The following is a 17138-nucleotide window of genomic DNA, read 5'->3' as shown; positions in this document are numbered from 1 at the left end:
ACCAGAGCATTATACAGCTTCAGCACTAATAGATCATGCAAACACTATTACTGTTACCTGGCAATATAATAACATAAATATGCAGGTGGGTAAAACATTACATGGAAGGTGTCTCAAAGGCAATGTGAGATATCCAGTAATGCGGATCTATCCAAACACATCCACATTATGTACACACAAATGTGGAAATGCGCAGGTCAGCGGTGTGTCTTATCAGTGGCACTGCTTGTAAAGCACAGCAAATGGAATGTGTGTATCAGATTGAACTGTCAGTCAGATGGAGACTGATGGCTAATGGCCCTGCCCTCATACACACGAAAATTGCTTCCTTGAGAGCAAGCAAGAAAAATAAAAGCAGAAAGCAGGTTGGGCAAGTAGACTTGTGTGACAGGAAGCAGATTATATTGCTCATGAGGCTACTAGGTGTATTTGTGTAATTGTATGTATCATGAAAATAAACAACATGCTAACAGAAATACAATGTAAAAAGATCAATTAAAAGTGCTTTTAATAACTGAAATCTTAATGTTTCACACAGAAATAATTTACAAATGTACAGAAAAAAGAAAAACACTTCCTAAATAATAAGAATGAATAATTAGGCAGCACAGTTTCCTTGAATCACGCTCAAGCATGAATGTATATAATTAAGATGACTATTTGGTTCTCATTTACTAATTATTATATTCATGTTTATATTCATATCAGGGACTGTTTTTTCCCCCTCTGATAGTGATGTTTATGTCACAGTGAAAATCTGAAAAACCTATAAACTATGAACCTAAAAGGTAAAAGGAATTAGACTCCACCAAATATCAAAATATTCTCATCTGTATACACTGTCAAGTCAAACTGACCATCTGATGGATTGAATTTGGCAGATGTGGAGTTGTTGGGTTGGTGTGAGCACAGACCCCTTATCGTTAATCTCACAGTGTGTGTGTGGTGTTTGGCCTTGTGACTGAAGTCTGCCTGGTGCTAAGGTCATCAGAGGAGAGCATTGTAACTGTATGCACACAGGTCACAGAGGTCATAAGTCCCCCTGTGTCTCCCACAGTGAACTTTGACCCCAAAGAAGTGGAGTGGGCCCAAACTGACTCAGACGAGGGGATCATTTTACAGCTGGACGCCAATCCTAAATCCACTGCTATCACTGGAGAACACAACCTTTCCCATGGATTTATGGACATAAATCAACTCCTGCACACACTGGTGTCGTCTTACATGGCCCAACTCTGTACGCCCACTCTGGGGGAAATCCCATTCCTGGCATTAGTTCTGCTACGTGTCCTGCTTTTCCCCTGGTAATTACTACACTTACATAGTCAGAGTTTGAGGAAGGACTCCAAAAGAAAAAAAAATGTAACTAATAACCCTGTTGAAAGTGGGTTATTCACTTAGGCCATGTTGAATAAACACTGCTGAACATGAGATGCGGACAAGTGACAAAGAGTACCATAAGCTCAAATGAGTTTCATTTTTCTATTGACAAAAGCACCTTGTAAAGTTCACAGGCCAGAGGGACATCTGGGACGTTTATGAGTATGCTGACAAGAGGAAATAGGGGTCAGGCTGTGCTAATTATGCATACAGAAAACTGTTTGGGGCAGAAAACTTGGAATCAGTCTAACTAATGAGCCAGCTCTCTAGACCTATGCAGGAGGTAGTGCTTTTCATCCACATACAATGCAGATGGAAATCTGCAGTAATTATCTAGTTTATTTCTGAAGTTTAAGAGCTTTAGAAAGGACTGGATGTGCAGTAATGCAACATAGAAGTTAGCTACCACACATTGCTGTATGTGCACTGTAATATGTACAATTAGATCTCCCAATACTATATGTGAACAGGTAGAAGATAGTGTGATAGGACAGACAAGATGGAGGACAGCAGAGGAACAAAGTGACAATGTGAACACCAACACCCACCCTGGTGGTGCTGGTCACACGCTGCCTGTCCAGGGGAGGCCTGTGCTGGCTGAGATGGAGAGTCCAGCTCCTCCTCTAGAGTGGGAGGAGGGCTGGTGTTGAGCTGCCCCACAGGAGGGGGCCACGGCAGGTCCTTGATCACTTTAATCTCTACTGCAAGAGCCGCCCAAGCCACCAGACCGATGCATGATGAAAGAAGAGGAAGACAACGGAAAGAACCAAAACCAAAAGGTGGGATTCACAAACGTGAAAGTAACAGGTGACAGGAGAAGAAATGAAGAAAAGAGCGCAGATAAGTGAACAACAGATAAGAATTCACTTCAACAAACAAGTTTATTTTGTTATCCAAGAATCAGCAGCTGTGAACCAAACAGGACTGTAACAGGAAATAGAAGTAATGTTAGATCCACAGTGACTAGAGAGTTGTGGTTTAATTAATGCCTTTAATCCTTGTCCTGCCAAATAGGACAAGGCCATCGTAAGTGGAACCACTTGGATGTATAGTGATGCATTACTGCATTTACAAAACCACAACCCTTTGTAAAAGAATATCTCTCCAGAACCAGATATGCAGCAGGCCTTAGGTGAACTGCATTAAGACTAAAGAAGAAACAGATTGTTCAGTTTAAGCACTTGTGACCATAAAATGCAAACCTATGACAAGCACTCAGCAGTGCAAAAGCTGTGCAGAGAGGAAACATATGATAAAGATGAATGGAAATGCAGACTGTACAAGAATAATCAACAGGACCAGTGGACACTCCCCTGGCTTTGTCCTGTAAATAATAGATGTCTAAGCCCAAGTCGGGTATAACCAGAGTACAACAAGCACTTCTGTAAGAGCAAAGAAGCCACAGAGGAATGAATGGTTAGAGCCAAGGACAGGCTGAATGAATTGTAAATAGCAGTGTCCTTTCTCTGCGGACACAAAGGTGAAATAAGGGAAAGCCTTAGTAAAAATAACAATGAAATCTTACAGCTGTCTATTCAAGCCCAGCAGATCAGGATAGGTCCCACTAAGTGAAATCAAATTATGCTGCAGTATTGTATTGCAATATTGTATTGTAAATCTAGGCAAGATTTTTGGTATTAAAAAAGTCTGACAAGTTTCTACTGTAGGGCTAATATGATGCAGCTTCCTCCTCTTCAGTGTAAAGTATGGGCCTCTCTTCCTCTGAGATGAAAAGCCTAATGCTTATTTCACGTTGCAGATCAGTGTGTAATTGTTTTGGAGCGGTAGATGACATGCACTCTGCAGCCTCACTTGGTGGACATGGAGAGGATTTTGCTAAGTGTGGCTCTCATCTGTTTGACTGCACCGTTGAAAAATAGATTTAAGTATGGAGAAAATTTGAATAAAACCAGTCAAAAGTTGGCTGTTTTGTTTCAACTTTTGCAGTTGTATTCTAAAAATACATCTTTCAGTCCTTTCCTTAGGGTTGGGGTCTGCAGGTGGACTCCAGCCAAGCAACCGTGATTCATATAGTGGCAGGTGACAGGTGCAGACCTTTCATTATCACATTCAATACTGATATATGGCCCAGCTCTGATGCTATTTCAATATATCACCAGTGATATATTGTGACAAAAATATAAGAATATATTATTATCAAATATGAAGAAAGTGATATAATATGCACTGCTGACAGAGATTATGGCTGCTAAAGCCTAGAGTGGTGGCACTTGAAGATTCTGCGAAGACTAAAAACTCTAATAATGAAAGAGAAAATGTGAGGAGTGGAAGCAGAACTTGAGTAGCCTGAAACAATTAAGTACACATTATAAGAGCCACATTTAAACAGCTATTATATCGTTATTGCAAATTTTCTTTTTTATGTCATGTTAATAAATGTTAGGCTATATTGCTTCCCCGGTTCACATACCTGCTTTTGAACAGTGGAGAGATTATACAAAAATGGTCTCAACTACCAGAGTGCTTTTCCACCTCTACAGGGCATTTTAAAGCACTTATACATGAAGGAACCGGTCACTCATTCATACATCAATGCACACAGACACTGGAGACAAGATTTAAATGTCTTGCTCAAGAACTTACTGAGGCACAACCACATAAGCCACCTGATGTCAACATTGCAGTTTGGTTTACCTCTATGACAAATTGTAATTACTGAAAAGCACCAGCTACTCCCACCAGCTCAAAACTGATTTACACCACAACAACAACCCAAAGCTTATCAGCAAGTTCCAGTCAGTTGTAGATATATTGAGGCTTATCGCAGTGCCCTGTGAGAGTGGCAGAGTACAGGAGCAGCTGCTGCAGCTACTGTAGCCCCATTCAGATCACAACTGATTATCAGCTCTGTGGGAGGCATGCTCACCACGCTGTACTCAACAGGTTTGGAGTGGCTCAAAGATACACTTCTACACTGCAGGTAACTACAGCAGAGTCAAAACATATATATATATATATATATATATATATATATATATATATATATATATTATATACACACACATATACACTTGACATGATTTTTTTAATTGACACACATCACCCAAAAGACAACATGAAGTAATTATTACATGCAATTTACATATACTTAACTGATGCAACACAGTATTCATTATGGATTCACTATCAAAAGTGTGCGGGAGTCTTCCTAAGAGTAAAAAATATATATATACTCATATGAGTTGTTCCATTGTACTGCAATAACTTCTTCAGAGCCAGATGAAGAACTAAGAAAGCAGAGGATTAATGACTTGTTTCACAGCCATGTTGGCAGTGCCCACTTAAACAAAAGAAAACTGGCCGTGCATTACCTTGGGCTTGCCTTGTCTTTGTGCTTCTAGACACAGATTTATTATTAAGGCCAGGTATTTGTTTACCGAGGCTTTTCATTAGCTCATGCCATTTCTTCACGGTAAACACAGCCCTGCCATAAATCACATGCTACACCAGTTTCCACCAGCGACCATTTAATTTAGTTCTGCTTAATTTGGTAAGCTAATTGCATGCATATTCAGAAGCAGCTTTGAGACTGTGATGTATCACACATTATGAGCAGAAGTTGAACACACATAAGCTTTCTTCAGTTGACTTCAACTCATAAATGCCCAAAGGGAGATGTGCTTAGGACTCAAATTAATAACTTCAAACTTTGGGATTGGACAGGCCTCTTTTTTAGCTTTTGGGGACAATGCAAATGAGGTAAGAATTATGCAACAGTCTATAGAAACTAAATGTCATTTCATAACTCCATGCATTTCTTAGCTGTCACATTATACGCTTCAGCAATCTTCAAGCCTGGAAAATAGAGCATGCAGACGAGATGACAGCTAAGCCTTCAATGACAAAAGAACGGTTAGTGACGGGTGGCCAGCGGTGGCTTACTTAGGGGTGTGGGATTTGGCGTGGGAGCCTAGGAGCGCTGTTGTGTGGGACCAGTGTGTGCGAGTGGAGATAAGGCACGTGGCGCAGCTCAGTGAAGATGGCAGGGCACATTTGGGTGTCATGAAAGAGCACTGTCAGAAGGTTATCAGCTGTGTGTGGCAGAGGAACCCCGAGGAGCAGTGACAACGCACAAGGCGGATGCTAAACAGCTGGTGAAGCTAGGAAAAATAGTGCTAAAAAGTGACATTTGAAAGATTTTAATATGGTGGTGTTTTTTTTAATAGAATGTAGAAAAATGTTTCCAGGGTTACATAATTTAAAAAAACAAAAACAAAAACAAACGTACACAGTATACTTTAATGAGTATCATAATTGAAAAAGCATGTAGGGGTGTCAAAATCTCAAATCTCTGGTACTAATCAACCCAGATATACTAATTTGAACAGGTATTGAATGGATTTTTAAAAATATAATTTATTATTCATTATTTTGTGTAGAAAATTCCCTTCAATTGCCAAAATGGCTTTTGTAGTATCATAATAAGAAACAAGTATAAAATTTTAATTTTGTATTGTGGCAACACTGTCTCTGTGTGTGTAATATATGGGCTACTAGTGACCAAAGGGCAAATGAAAGAACTTTGCATATATCAGAGGACATGGAGTTTAAGTAACAGTGCTCCTTATCTCCTCCTGCTGCGACCAGGCTCACGCTCCTGATGGGAATGCTGCTATGTGCCATAAAGTCAGAGCTGACAATCTCATCTTTCTCCCTTGTGCATGTTTGAGTCTTGAGTTGACCAAATTCTAATAAATCTTCCTCACTCTTTCCCTCCTAGGACATCAATCAGGCATCAGTAGCTGTATGGCTGGGGGGGGGGCAGACATGGCCCAGGGCATGCAGGATGACTGATTAACCAAAGCACAAGTACACAGCTCCCCAGCAGCCTAACAAGGAACGGCATTTACATTTCATGGCATACGTGTCAGGAGATAGCCCACCGGTGAATAATAATAGTGAACATGCACCCACTGATAGGAAAGTGCTGCAGCATGGAGCATTCCTCTGGTCTCTAACCTTATCATTAATGAAGACAAATAGGCTTTTATGCAGATTGCATTATTACCAGGGCACAGGCAGCAGCTATTTAATTCACATAGGCAAGCCACATGTAGTCCACGCATAACAAAGCTCAAGCATCCATTTTCATAAGCAAATAATATGTTGTTTGCATGCATTTTTCTAGTGATGATACTGTACAAATAAATTGCTACACGTACAATCTTTATAGTCAAGACAGAAAATTCACATTTAGCCATTTATTGCCAACAAAGTACAAAATGAAAAGCACACATACAGCTTTCCAGTTAGAGGCTGTGTTACAAACCAATCTCGTACAGGTCAATATGAACAAAATATAGCAGATGTACAGCCAAAGAGCCTCTTAGATTACACAGCTCCAGAGCAAACATTTGCAGATGTCTCCTGCGCTGACTTACAGCTACTCCATGACCTTTGTATGCCAGTTTAAAATTTCATCACCTTCAAACAACTCTCAACTGGTGCCTGCATGGGACATATGATACCAAAGAATTTAGGTTTTAGGGATTTAAGAGAGGAACTAAACTCTTCAAGTGACAGAGAGGTGTGGGCTTTCCGATTAATGTGTTTGAAGAGCAAAATGTGACATAGGACTGCAATAATTCATCTGAATAATTAACTAATTTACAAAACTATTTTAATAATAATATTTAATAAAACTGTTACATGGTATAAAACTGTTACACACTCTAAAACACATATCAAAATAGATTTTATCACAAATGCATTCGCATTGTTGTATCCAGAAGTATAGTAGTAAATTTAAAAAAAAAACTTTTTACGAAGTGTTTTATATAAAAATCACTGTCGATTCAATCAAAATATTTATGCCTTAATCTGAATATAAATACACTTTTAAAAACTCAAATTACAACATTATAACATTATAGCCTTAAATAATAGTTGTCTAGTCCACTACTAAAATATTTTTATATAGAAGCACACACCCAGTAGCACATTCACAGCCCATGTGCATCACTCTCTCCTCAGAATAACCTTTTCCTTCCTTTGACCCCTTACAATACACAATGCAGCCTAGTAATACTGAAGAGCTGTGGTTTTGAGGACTGAAACAAACTCTAAGAATAGTTAATCACTGGACTTAACTTCAACTGTCACTTGTCAATCTAAACCTGTTATATACCTGTAAATATGACAAGCACATTGTGAGCAGACTTGAACAGGGAATGTTCGTCTCAGACAAATGCAATAAATCAATTCACTGGGCAACACCTTTTGTGAAAGACAAATATTACTCCAATTTTCAGGCAGCACACTGATTTGCAAAAGAAAATTTATCACCAACCAAAACAAAGAGACTGTTGTCTGTAACGTGTGAAAAAAGGTTGTGTTAGTAAATAAACCTCTAAATAAACTTCTGAGAGCTGCTTGACAAAAAGATAATGAGGAGGAGAAGTGATTAGGAATGCACTACAGCCCTGCATTAAATAGTGAGACTTGATGAGAACTTCTGCACACAAACAAGAGGCGCTGTGTGGAATAATGAGGAAAAGGACAGACTAATAAGAATGCAAAATAAATGATGCCACAGAATTTTCCTCAATATGATATGGAATATAAGCAAATGTTAACAGTTAAATATTACCATATGGAAAGCAGGGTAAGTTCCATATTACGGTTACCAAAGTTTAAAGAATTTTGAATTCCATTTCTGGCAACTCTTAAATTGTAATAAAATTTACTTAAGGGTTTAAAGACAGGCCTTGGGTTTAAAATACATTTCTTGTAGATTGGTATGCAGCTCACTCAGTGCAGAAAATACACTTTGCTGCCTTTGCAAGCCTGAATCATGATTATTAGGTCTTCTTTCAGTAGAGGCGTTGGAAGTTGATTATAATACACTGTAATTTCTAACCAAGAAAGTCACACTTGTCTATTTGAGATGTGCAGCAGAGCATACCAATAAGACACTTACAGATTCATGTTACCTAAATGACCATTTTACAGAAGAAATAAAAGAAGGAAAACACTACATTTGAGTCTTCATCAAAGTGCTAAAGAAGGGAAAGGGGAAACAGTCCAAATGGCAGTTTAAGAGTGGAGTATTAGACAGAGGAGGGTTAGTTCCCAGCCACTGCAGCGGTACCTGTGATGGCTTTAGAGGTGCAGTCCGTTCTTCTGTGGGGACCTGATCCAGTGCCACTTACTGAGCCCTCGTAGCTAATGCAGTCATAACAAAGCAGAGCTGTTCAAGAATAAAAAAGAACAATATATATAAAGTATATATAAAGTATATATAAAGATAAAAGGCCAATGTAGAATAGATTGATCAACATCTTTAGTAGGAAGACTTTGCACGTTTTTGCAAACCAATACGATTTGGGAACAGCCCTGTTTGTTGTTATGGCTGCATGTCTAGGGACTACTACAGCATCATGCACCTGCAAAACCCAAGCATGCACCCCATAGCAACTGGATCAGAACAGACTGGGCACCTGCAAAAGAATGTAGCCAGTGTACCAAGAATGAAAAAGAAGGCAACAGTAGTGTAAGCAGCAGCCACAGAATCCTCAAACCTTCCAGACGCCTTAATCACATTTACTAAAGCTAGAAAAAACACAGTCAGAGTTAGTTAGGGAGGAGAAAGAAGATATCAGGTTTAATTGTGTTAAAGCCAGAAATCAACATAGCAGCCCTGCCTGAGAGGCACGCATCCCCAAAGTAGACCCGATTACATTAGGAGATCTGCAGACACCACTAGGCAATACATAACAATACATGGCAAATTGAAGCAGTTCTGGTAATAGACTGTCAGGCTTACATTGTTTTATGTTTTAAATATTTACAAATACACATGGTATGATATTATTGAACCAAAACTGTAATTTATTCATTAAACTAAAACACATACTTGTATAAACCTCCGGGATTAAAAATTATGAACTAGTTTACATAGCCCCTCTAAATTGTAGAACATACCAGCAAAGGCTTTGGAAATTCTCTCTTTCTTCCATTCCCAGGGCTGGTCATACTCCTCAGGTGGCCGCTCATCATCCTGGGGCAGGCGGCTCTCGCGGGGGCAGAGTAACCGCTCCGGGTCAGAATCGCCCCCATTCTCTGTAGGCTCATAGGGCGTGTCATACAGGGGGAGCTGCCTCACAGAGCCATCTTTAGGTGCTCGACCTCCAGATCGAATCTCTGCAAGTAGGAAAGAAAAGGTGGGGTGAGATTGGGGAAGAAAGACATTCACTGGATTTAGACTGGTCACACAGAATAGGAATTAGGGCTGTGCAATTGATCAGATAATTGATGTCTTGTTGCTAATAATGCTTGGGGTTTTTTTTATTGAGAGGTCTACAGTCAATTCTCTGTTAGTAAAAGTGTGCGGTTTGGGGCAGTTTTTTATGTTAAATGGAACTGAATAATTTTGTATTGTTCATATGTTCATGAACTCCACACTGAGAAGCCATTTTATTTAGTTTTTGGAAAATAAAATAAATAAATAAATAAATAAATAACTGAATTGCAAAGTCAATCCTGTCACTCAATATGAGGGAAAAACTGATAAATATTGCCCAGCCTAGATAGTGTATCAGAAGAAGAAAGAAAGAAGACTGAAAACAGATGGTTGAGCACCTGCAAAGGCATACAGCATTTAACCTTCCTGCATTAGGTACAAGCACACCACACTTTGCCCAGCTTTCCCCTGTGTCTCATGTACATACTGCTAAAATAGAACACAGGGCAAAGAGTAAAAACAGTCTGAAATGTATAGGTCCATAAGTCTCATATTTTATTCCTGCCTATGGGCTATTGATTCTCTGCATTGGAATGAGTATATGACAAAATGGTCTTCCATGTCAAAGTACCCTCTCTCCTCTTGTTTGCCTGTAAATATGCAAGGCCCTGACTTTAAATGAAGCATCACGCCCTTGAGAACTCCTCTACACCAGCCTCCTGCCTTCTCTCCTCTTCCTCAATCTTCCTCCACTTGTATCAAGTTGTTAACAGCCTTCACCCTTCCTCCTGGGCCACATGAAGCTGTTAGCGGCCAGCACTGCTGTGGAGTAATGCGAAGGGAAGAGAATGAAATATTATGCCACGCTACTGCATAATTGCCTCTTAGCCCAGGGGAGCTCTTGCGGAAAAAATGAGCAATGCATAGGACCAAGCGGAACTTGTGTTGGCTGCTTGGCTGTTGGGGAGGTGGACTGAGGTGAGACCACTGCCTATCACAAAATCTATGGATGATCCTGCAAAAGGCAAACACTCACATTCACACATATTTAACAGGTTCTCAGAAAAATTGTAGAACTAGACCGTGGGCATAAAAGACATGATGGAGTTCTGCCAAACTTGTGTCAAAAAGATAAATGAAAAAAAAAAAGGCTAGAGTAATCTGATAATTTCTTCAAGCCATTGCTAGCTCGTCATTCATTTGTTTGATATAGTCCTCTGTGTATTCTGACTAGGGTCAAGTTGAGGCATGCTCAGAAAAGTGGGAGTAGACAAATGTGTCCAGGCAAATTACAGTAAAACTGGCATGGCAGTGGGCTGTATGTTTACACGCATGCAGCTCATCTTCGATTAATGGCCTCCTACATTTGTTTAGGGTGAAAGGTCAGAGGCCACACCTAGCCTTGAAGTACAACCTACGCCCAACAGAGGATGTTCAGCTTCCTGCCCAAATGCTCCACTTCCTTTCCTTACTTGTTCCTAATTTATTCCCAATTCCACAAAGTTTGGTACAGTTGGGCAAAATTGGGCATTTCCTCAACAGTTTTACCATGATCTTGATCTATATCAGAACTAGTGCAAGATCACTTGTTATATTTTAAAAGTACTATTACAGTTTGTAATTTTAGTATAGTGACAACACTAGTTAACACATTTAGTAAAATGGTCAATGGGAGTCATCAGAAACCCTTTCTACCATAAACCACTCCTTAACAAAGGAGGGATTACACAGACTTGACAAGGCATTGAGTGAAATGTCCATTATACAGCCAGGAAATGCAAATTCAATATATTTCTATAAAGCAGTGAATACCTACAAAAACCTGTTTTTGAAAGAATTGAAAGAGAGCGTCTATCTATGCAGTAAAGCCATTGAGGCTCCTATTTACTTGAAGCATCCTCTGGGCGTATTATCAAGGCAATACATGGGCAGACCCAGAGCTCTGGATTAAATCACAAAACATTAACTGCATCCAACCTGGCAGCCACATCCTGCTACTTGTAAACAACCAGCTCCCCCATCACACCCTCGTTCATTCTTACTGACATTTAAACACACACATTTGGCTTAAAAACGCTTTTCTTGCCAGAATGAAATCTCCACTGTGTCCATATGTGCCCTTCTGTTTGACTTTCATCCACCCACAACTATTGAGCCAGACAATTCAGTGTGGTAAACAGCCCTTGCATCTGAACACTGTAAGATCTCTTGAGTATGGGATTAAATGCAATTGACTTTTGGCCTGCAGAAAACAATAGGCCGCAGATAGGCAGGCTTGGAGGATTTGCACTGCTCACCTCAGGTATTAGAGGCGCTCTGATGCTACACACTTATCACGGTGTTTCACTTTAAATGTTAACAAGGTGAATTGGTGTTTCAGTCTCTTTAGCTCACTGCTGAACTGACAATATAATAAAAGCTTCTCTCACAAACGAAATTGACAATTGAATACCAAACGCCATTTATTTCATGCACTGAATCATCTGCATTTTTAGCAGTTATACTTCACAATACTGAAGATGAAGAGTTGCTTCTGGAGATTGATTTCTATTAGACTTCATATGTTTGACTGTACAAGTGGCACCTGCAGTAGTGGATTTGAGTGCTAGGAAGGGCAACCAAAAGGTGCAGTGTGTCAGTCAGCGGAAGTGGGTGACAGGATTAGTCTGAAGTGAGACAGTCATCAAGCTGCCAGCAGTTCCCCACAGACTTTGGCTACAATGGTTATTATAAGCAAAGACAAAACAATCCTGTCAGCCTTGTGCTCTCGCCTCGCCCCGATTTCATTTGCACGTCTCACAGAGCTTTCACGAACAAAAGAGGCAAGTACATTAGTATGCAAGAGCTACTGTTTATTCTTTTAACCTGCATTCATTCACCACGTTTCACAAGTCATTTTCGACCTGTTTGTATGCTTTATTAGTATGTGTTAGTGGCTTGTTCATAAGTTTATAGAGGTTATTATGTCCTATAGTCTTCCTCAACATTTTCTACTAACACTATGAATTACCACACTGCAACTACTAGTGCTTAAGTAATGGAAGATAAAGCCAGACTAAATAATATCTATTTCAGGCATGTTTAAGAGGCTGGGGGTACATGTTGACAGAGTGGATTGAGGGAAGAGAAGAGCCAAAGTTGGGGACAGGTGGAAGATGCAAGTTTGTCACATAAACAAAAGGCACTGCAGGGAGTGAAGGAGTGATTTAGGGACAGAGGCTCTAAAAATAAATACACACAGGAGTGATAAAGACAAATTATGTCTGAAGCCCCATTTCCTATTTTAGATAATAAGGTTGCTAACTTGTGTCCTAGATGTTTAGTTAAACACAACATGAACCCAGTTTGTTAGTTTCCATTTTTGGATTATTTTGATTGGAATTTCAGATTCAATAAACAGTTGGTGGCAGACAAAAAAAATACTTTAAAAGGTGCAATATGTAACTTCTTGAGGGCCAATCTCTATTGGGTGGAGTCCACTGTTGGTCCACTCCATTTGAGGGAATATGTTGCCTAGAATGTTCCATAGAATGGCATTAAATAAATAAAAGAGTGAGATAAAGCTTTCTTAGTGTAAGTGGGGGCACCCCACACATCTGACCTTTATTTTGGTCTGGTGTTTGAACATTTTGTCTCCATGGAGATGCATAAGTTTAATTCCAAACTGTCAAACATTCCATGCAAAACAACTTCTTCGTGGATACAAACAGGTGGCGTGCCGTCCTCTAGAAGTTATCTCTCACTTACAATGTATTAGTATTTTTCTGTGACATCTGTAAAGTTGAATTTGAACAAAAACCTGCCAATAGCCAAATAGCTAATTAACCATACATAGTAAGCAATCATCCAGCCTTTACCTGGATGACGCAAGGACACTAAGTAAGTGTGTGTCAGCTCCAGTATGTAAATGCTTATCTGGAGCAGGGCAAACCGAGGACAGGGCCATTGATCGTCTGTGGGGAGCCTTTGCAATTACACCTCGTCAGGACTAAGGTGAAAGCCCATTATTAGAAGATGGATTGAGACAGCGGGCTGGAAAATGCCCCCATCCACCTACATGAATCACACAACTAGCCCCATTGCTATGTCGCGGTGCAGCTTGCAACCGCACAAACAAAAAGAGCAGTGTGACAGACTCTATTAGCCATTTGGAGCGGTAGATATTTCATTTGGACGATGCTCAAACGTGTACAAAAGTCCTTGAGAGAAGAGGAGGACTTAATGTGGAGCAGTCACAGGATGCATGGCGGTTACTCAACAGTGAGGGGGTTCCAGAGCTATATTTTCTGCTTCTGAGTGGCTCTGAGACTATTGTTCCTTTGGCTGTGATAAGGCTGACTGCGGATTACAGATGGGTGCATCCAGAGTTCAGTGTTAGCGGTTGGGTAGGGGGAGACGCTGCTGCAAAAGGATTGGTTCTGGAAGGTAAAAAAGCGGAAGAGAAGCTGGCAGCGCGATGTCTAATCTGTTTGTGTGGTCTTCTTGGAGGGGGGGACACATGAAGATGGATAACCGCCCTGTGCCCCTGTCCCAATGGGGGTCAATAGCCCATTTATAGAGATTGGCCCTCAAGCAACTCACACTATGGAGCTTCTATGAATTCAAAGCTCTGCAGATTCCCTGGAGGGGTGTCAACATGAGTGTCTAATAGAGTGAATAACAGGATGACATGGAGAGTTGGGGCCATTTATCACAAATAAGGAGCAGAAGACATCAGACAGGCTTGGGTCACACAAGGGTCACAGATCTACTGAGGTGTTTTAACATGCATTTTGTGATAGTGAAATGAAATGGTGTCAGGAGACTGTGGAAGTAAAAGAGTAAGCCTATGGTAACAACTTCACCTGCAAAATTTTAATAATGCTTGTACAATTACAGGAAGAAATTACTTATTTCAAACCATAAAATACGAGCATTTTCAAACATTTCTATTTAAAAAATAAGAAACACAACATAATATTTTCTTATATCTCTCCCATGCAGGGAACAGACAGACAGGGTACTCTCCTTGAACTGCCTCATTAGTGAAGATGGATGCATGATCTAGAAAACCGTATTTTATTTTTTTTGCGTACAAAGTGTGTAGCTAACAAAAGCCACACACAATTTTAGTTCAAAACACTAAACAAGTGAACTGTGGATGACCCCCGTTTTACAGCTATTCTCAACTCTAAGAGGAGGCTTAAAGCTTTTAAAAATGCTGCATTATGCGTCAGGCAACTTCCCTAAACTTCAAAGTCAGGGGTAATTATGAGGCATATGAAGCATAAAATGAGGATGAAGACGCGGCAAATTAGAAATTATTGTGTAAGCTGTTCAGCGGGGGAACATAAATATTCATTATGTCAAAGAGCAGAGGCATCTTCAGGCTAAAAAGGAAGAAAAAGATGCTGAGATGTTTAGTATTGATCTGTTCCCTTCATCAGTGATGGCCATTTCTGCAGGAGTGGCCTTGTGACTTGTTTGCCAGTACTTGCAGTCTATGGGGCATTCAAATCCCCAGGGAAACACGCTTTTGGACTCCAACAAAGTAAATAGTTACACAGCGGTGACCTCGGCTCTATGTGGACGATTGCGACCTTCAGAAGAGTACCTGCTACACAGGGCCAGTGTAAATACAGTAAGGGTGGATTAGCACGCTAAGCTGTTAACACAGTTTACACCAGCAGGTGCTATCCGATCCATGTCACTTTCTGAAGAGACAATCAACACTATATGACCACTGCAGCATTAGACACTAACAAAGTGGCTGGAGCCTTGCCTGTGGGCTATGCACCACAAAGACTGCTGATCTTTTCATGTGTACTCTTTCAAATACACCTCAATCAAGGCATAGGTCCAAACCACAATATTTCAATTAGGTGATCTTTTAGTTTATGAGTACTGAAATGTCCTTCCTTTAACCACATTGTAACCACTACGGGTTTAAATGGTAATCCAATGAAACTATTTCATTAAAAAAAATAAAATAATAATAATAACAAAAAAACACAACAAATGAAGTTGAAGTTTATCTATCTTTCTAAAACATTTTACCTACATACATTATTTATTTATTATTTAAATATATATTCTGCACTACACCAGACCAGACTCAATACATCTCATTACAACATGATGTACAAACATTGACAACACAACATAAACCTAATTTAAAATACAAGGTTAATGCTTTAATGTTGTTTTCAGATTTTCTTTAATTGATGTAGGGCTGGCACAAGGCCTTACATCTAAGAGCCTTGTGCATTCTATTATTTTGAGCTGCCCTGTCTAAATTATCTACTCACTCAGGCTACAGTCTGGCTCTGTAATGCACCCAGTGTGAAGCAGTGTTTAGTGTGTGTGCTCGAGTGTGTGCTGTTCGTCCCTTCAGCTTCCATTAGATCAGACAAAGAGAGCCTGAAGAGAGCTCCTGGAACATCGTCAGTCTAAGAAGACTTTATCTAACCTTATTCAGTCTGACAGGGCAGACAGAGCAGTGCAGCAGACCAAGAAATATGATACTCAATTCACTGCTACAATAGTGGGGCTATGCCCATATAAAGCTCTTACATAACACAGCTCTGCACTGCAAATTCTAAACATGCACTTGAATCCATTTGTCTCATCCACTCAGCAGCAACCCAAAAACTCCCTAATCCATACATTTCCAAAAGAATTATGTATTAGAACAAAAATAATAATCAATAAGACTTTTAAATGGAACATTATGTTTTAAAACATCTACTTTGTACAATAAAATCAAATCAATGAGAGTCATAAAGTGAAAGTGAAACTAGCACATTTATTGCTTGTTGTTGGTGGCCATCATTTGTTCTGTGACAATAAACCTGTCATGAATATTGCATCAGTGGTGCAACATGGTTTCCATTTCATCTCTTCTGTTGTCATGTTGTTATGTGATTGCCTTGTCTTTCCCTGCTATCAAACAGATCTCATAATCCTTCTGACTGATGTGTCACACAGTAACCCAATCTGGACTGCAATCTCTTGTTGCCATTTGAATCAATATTTGACAACTGTGCAGCTGCTGGGCGAGGCATCTTTTTACATCACATGTGATTGGAAATATTCTGCTCAAAATTAGGGCACTTGAAAATTTACAAAAAAAGTGCTTATATCAATACAGCTCTCTACACCGTCCCCTGAGGAGTAAACAAAGCAAATAGAGATTATACTATCCTTTTTTTTTTTAACAGAGGCAAACAAAAGCTTGCTGTGTCACCCCTCATAGGATTTAGCTACTGTCAGACTGCACAAAATAAAAACATTACCCAAAACAAATACTTGACTATAATTACATTAAAATGCCCACAAAAACATGTATTTTGCTTGTCTCCAAATGAACTTCTTAATTTACTGCCTTATCTCACTCTCCACTGCTGTCCCATATAGTCACTCTCATTTTTTTAATGAGTGAGTCCCCCACAAATGAAGAGTGCCTGAACAATAAATGCAAATCTAGTCTGAAATTGTGCAGTGGAAAACGAGCTCTTGTAAACAAAAGTGATTACCCCAAAACAGGCTGCATCATGAACCTTGACTAAGACAGTGC

At 39.7% G+C, this 17138-nt stretch overlaps 1 protein-coding gene across 3 annotated transcripts in view; it reads right to left on the bottom strand.

The window, feature by feature from the left end:
- LOC110175286 (SH2 domain-containing adapter protein F) overlaps window positions 1-17138 on the bottom strand; it is a 59444-nt gene that overhangs the window by 8806 nt on the left and 33500 nt on the right. Inside the window, exons 3-4 of one of the 3 annotated variants that reach the window (XM_055154599.1) lie at window positions 9325-9543; window positions 8492-8590 (exon numbers count right to left, since the gene is read on the bottom strand). In XM_055154599.1, coding sequence (XP_055010574.1) covers window positions 8492-8590; window positions 9325-9543 — 318 coding nt within the window. Of the gene's footprint in view, window positions 1-1928; window positions 2082-8491; window positions 8591-9324; window positions 9544-17138 lie in introns of all 3 variants that reach the window. The other 2 variants (XM_020941435.2, XM_055154600.1) reach the window with 2 other exon arrangements.

The sequence above is a fragment of the Boleophthalmus pectinirostris genome, unplaced genomic scaffold, assembly GCF_026225935.1.
Source record: "Boleophthalmus pectinirostris isolate CB_2022bp ecotype Guang Dong unplaced genomic scaffold, ASM2622593v1 HiC_scaffold_19, whole genome shotgun sequence".
Classification (NCBI taxonomy): Eukaryota; Metazoa; Chordata; class Actinopteri; order Gobiiformes; family Gobiidae; genus Boleophthalmus; species Boleophthalmus pectinirostris.
The sequence above is the reverse complement of the archived record's forward strand: the minus strand, read 5'-3'. Positions and strand labels throughout refer to the sequence as shown.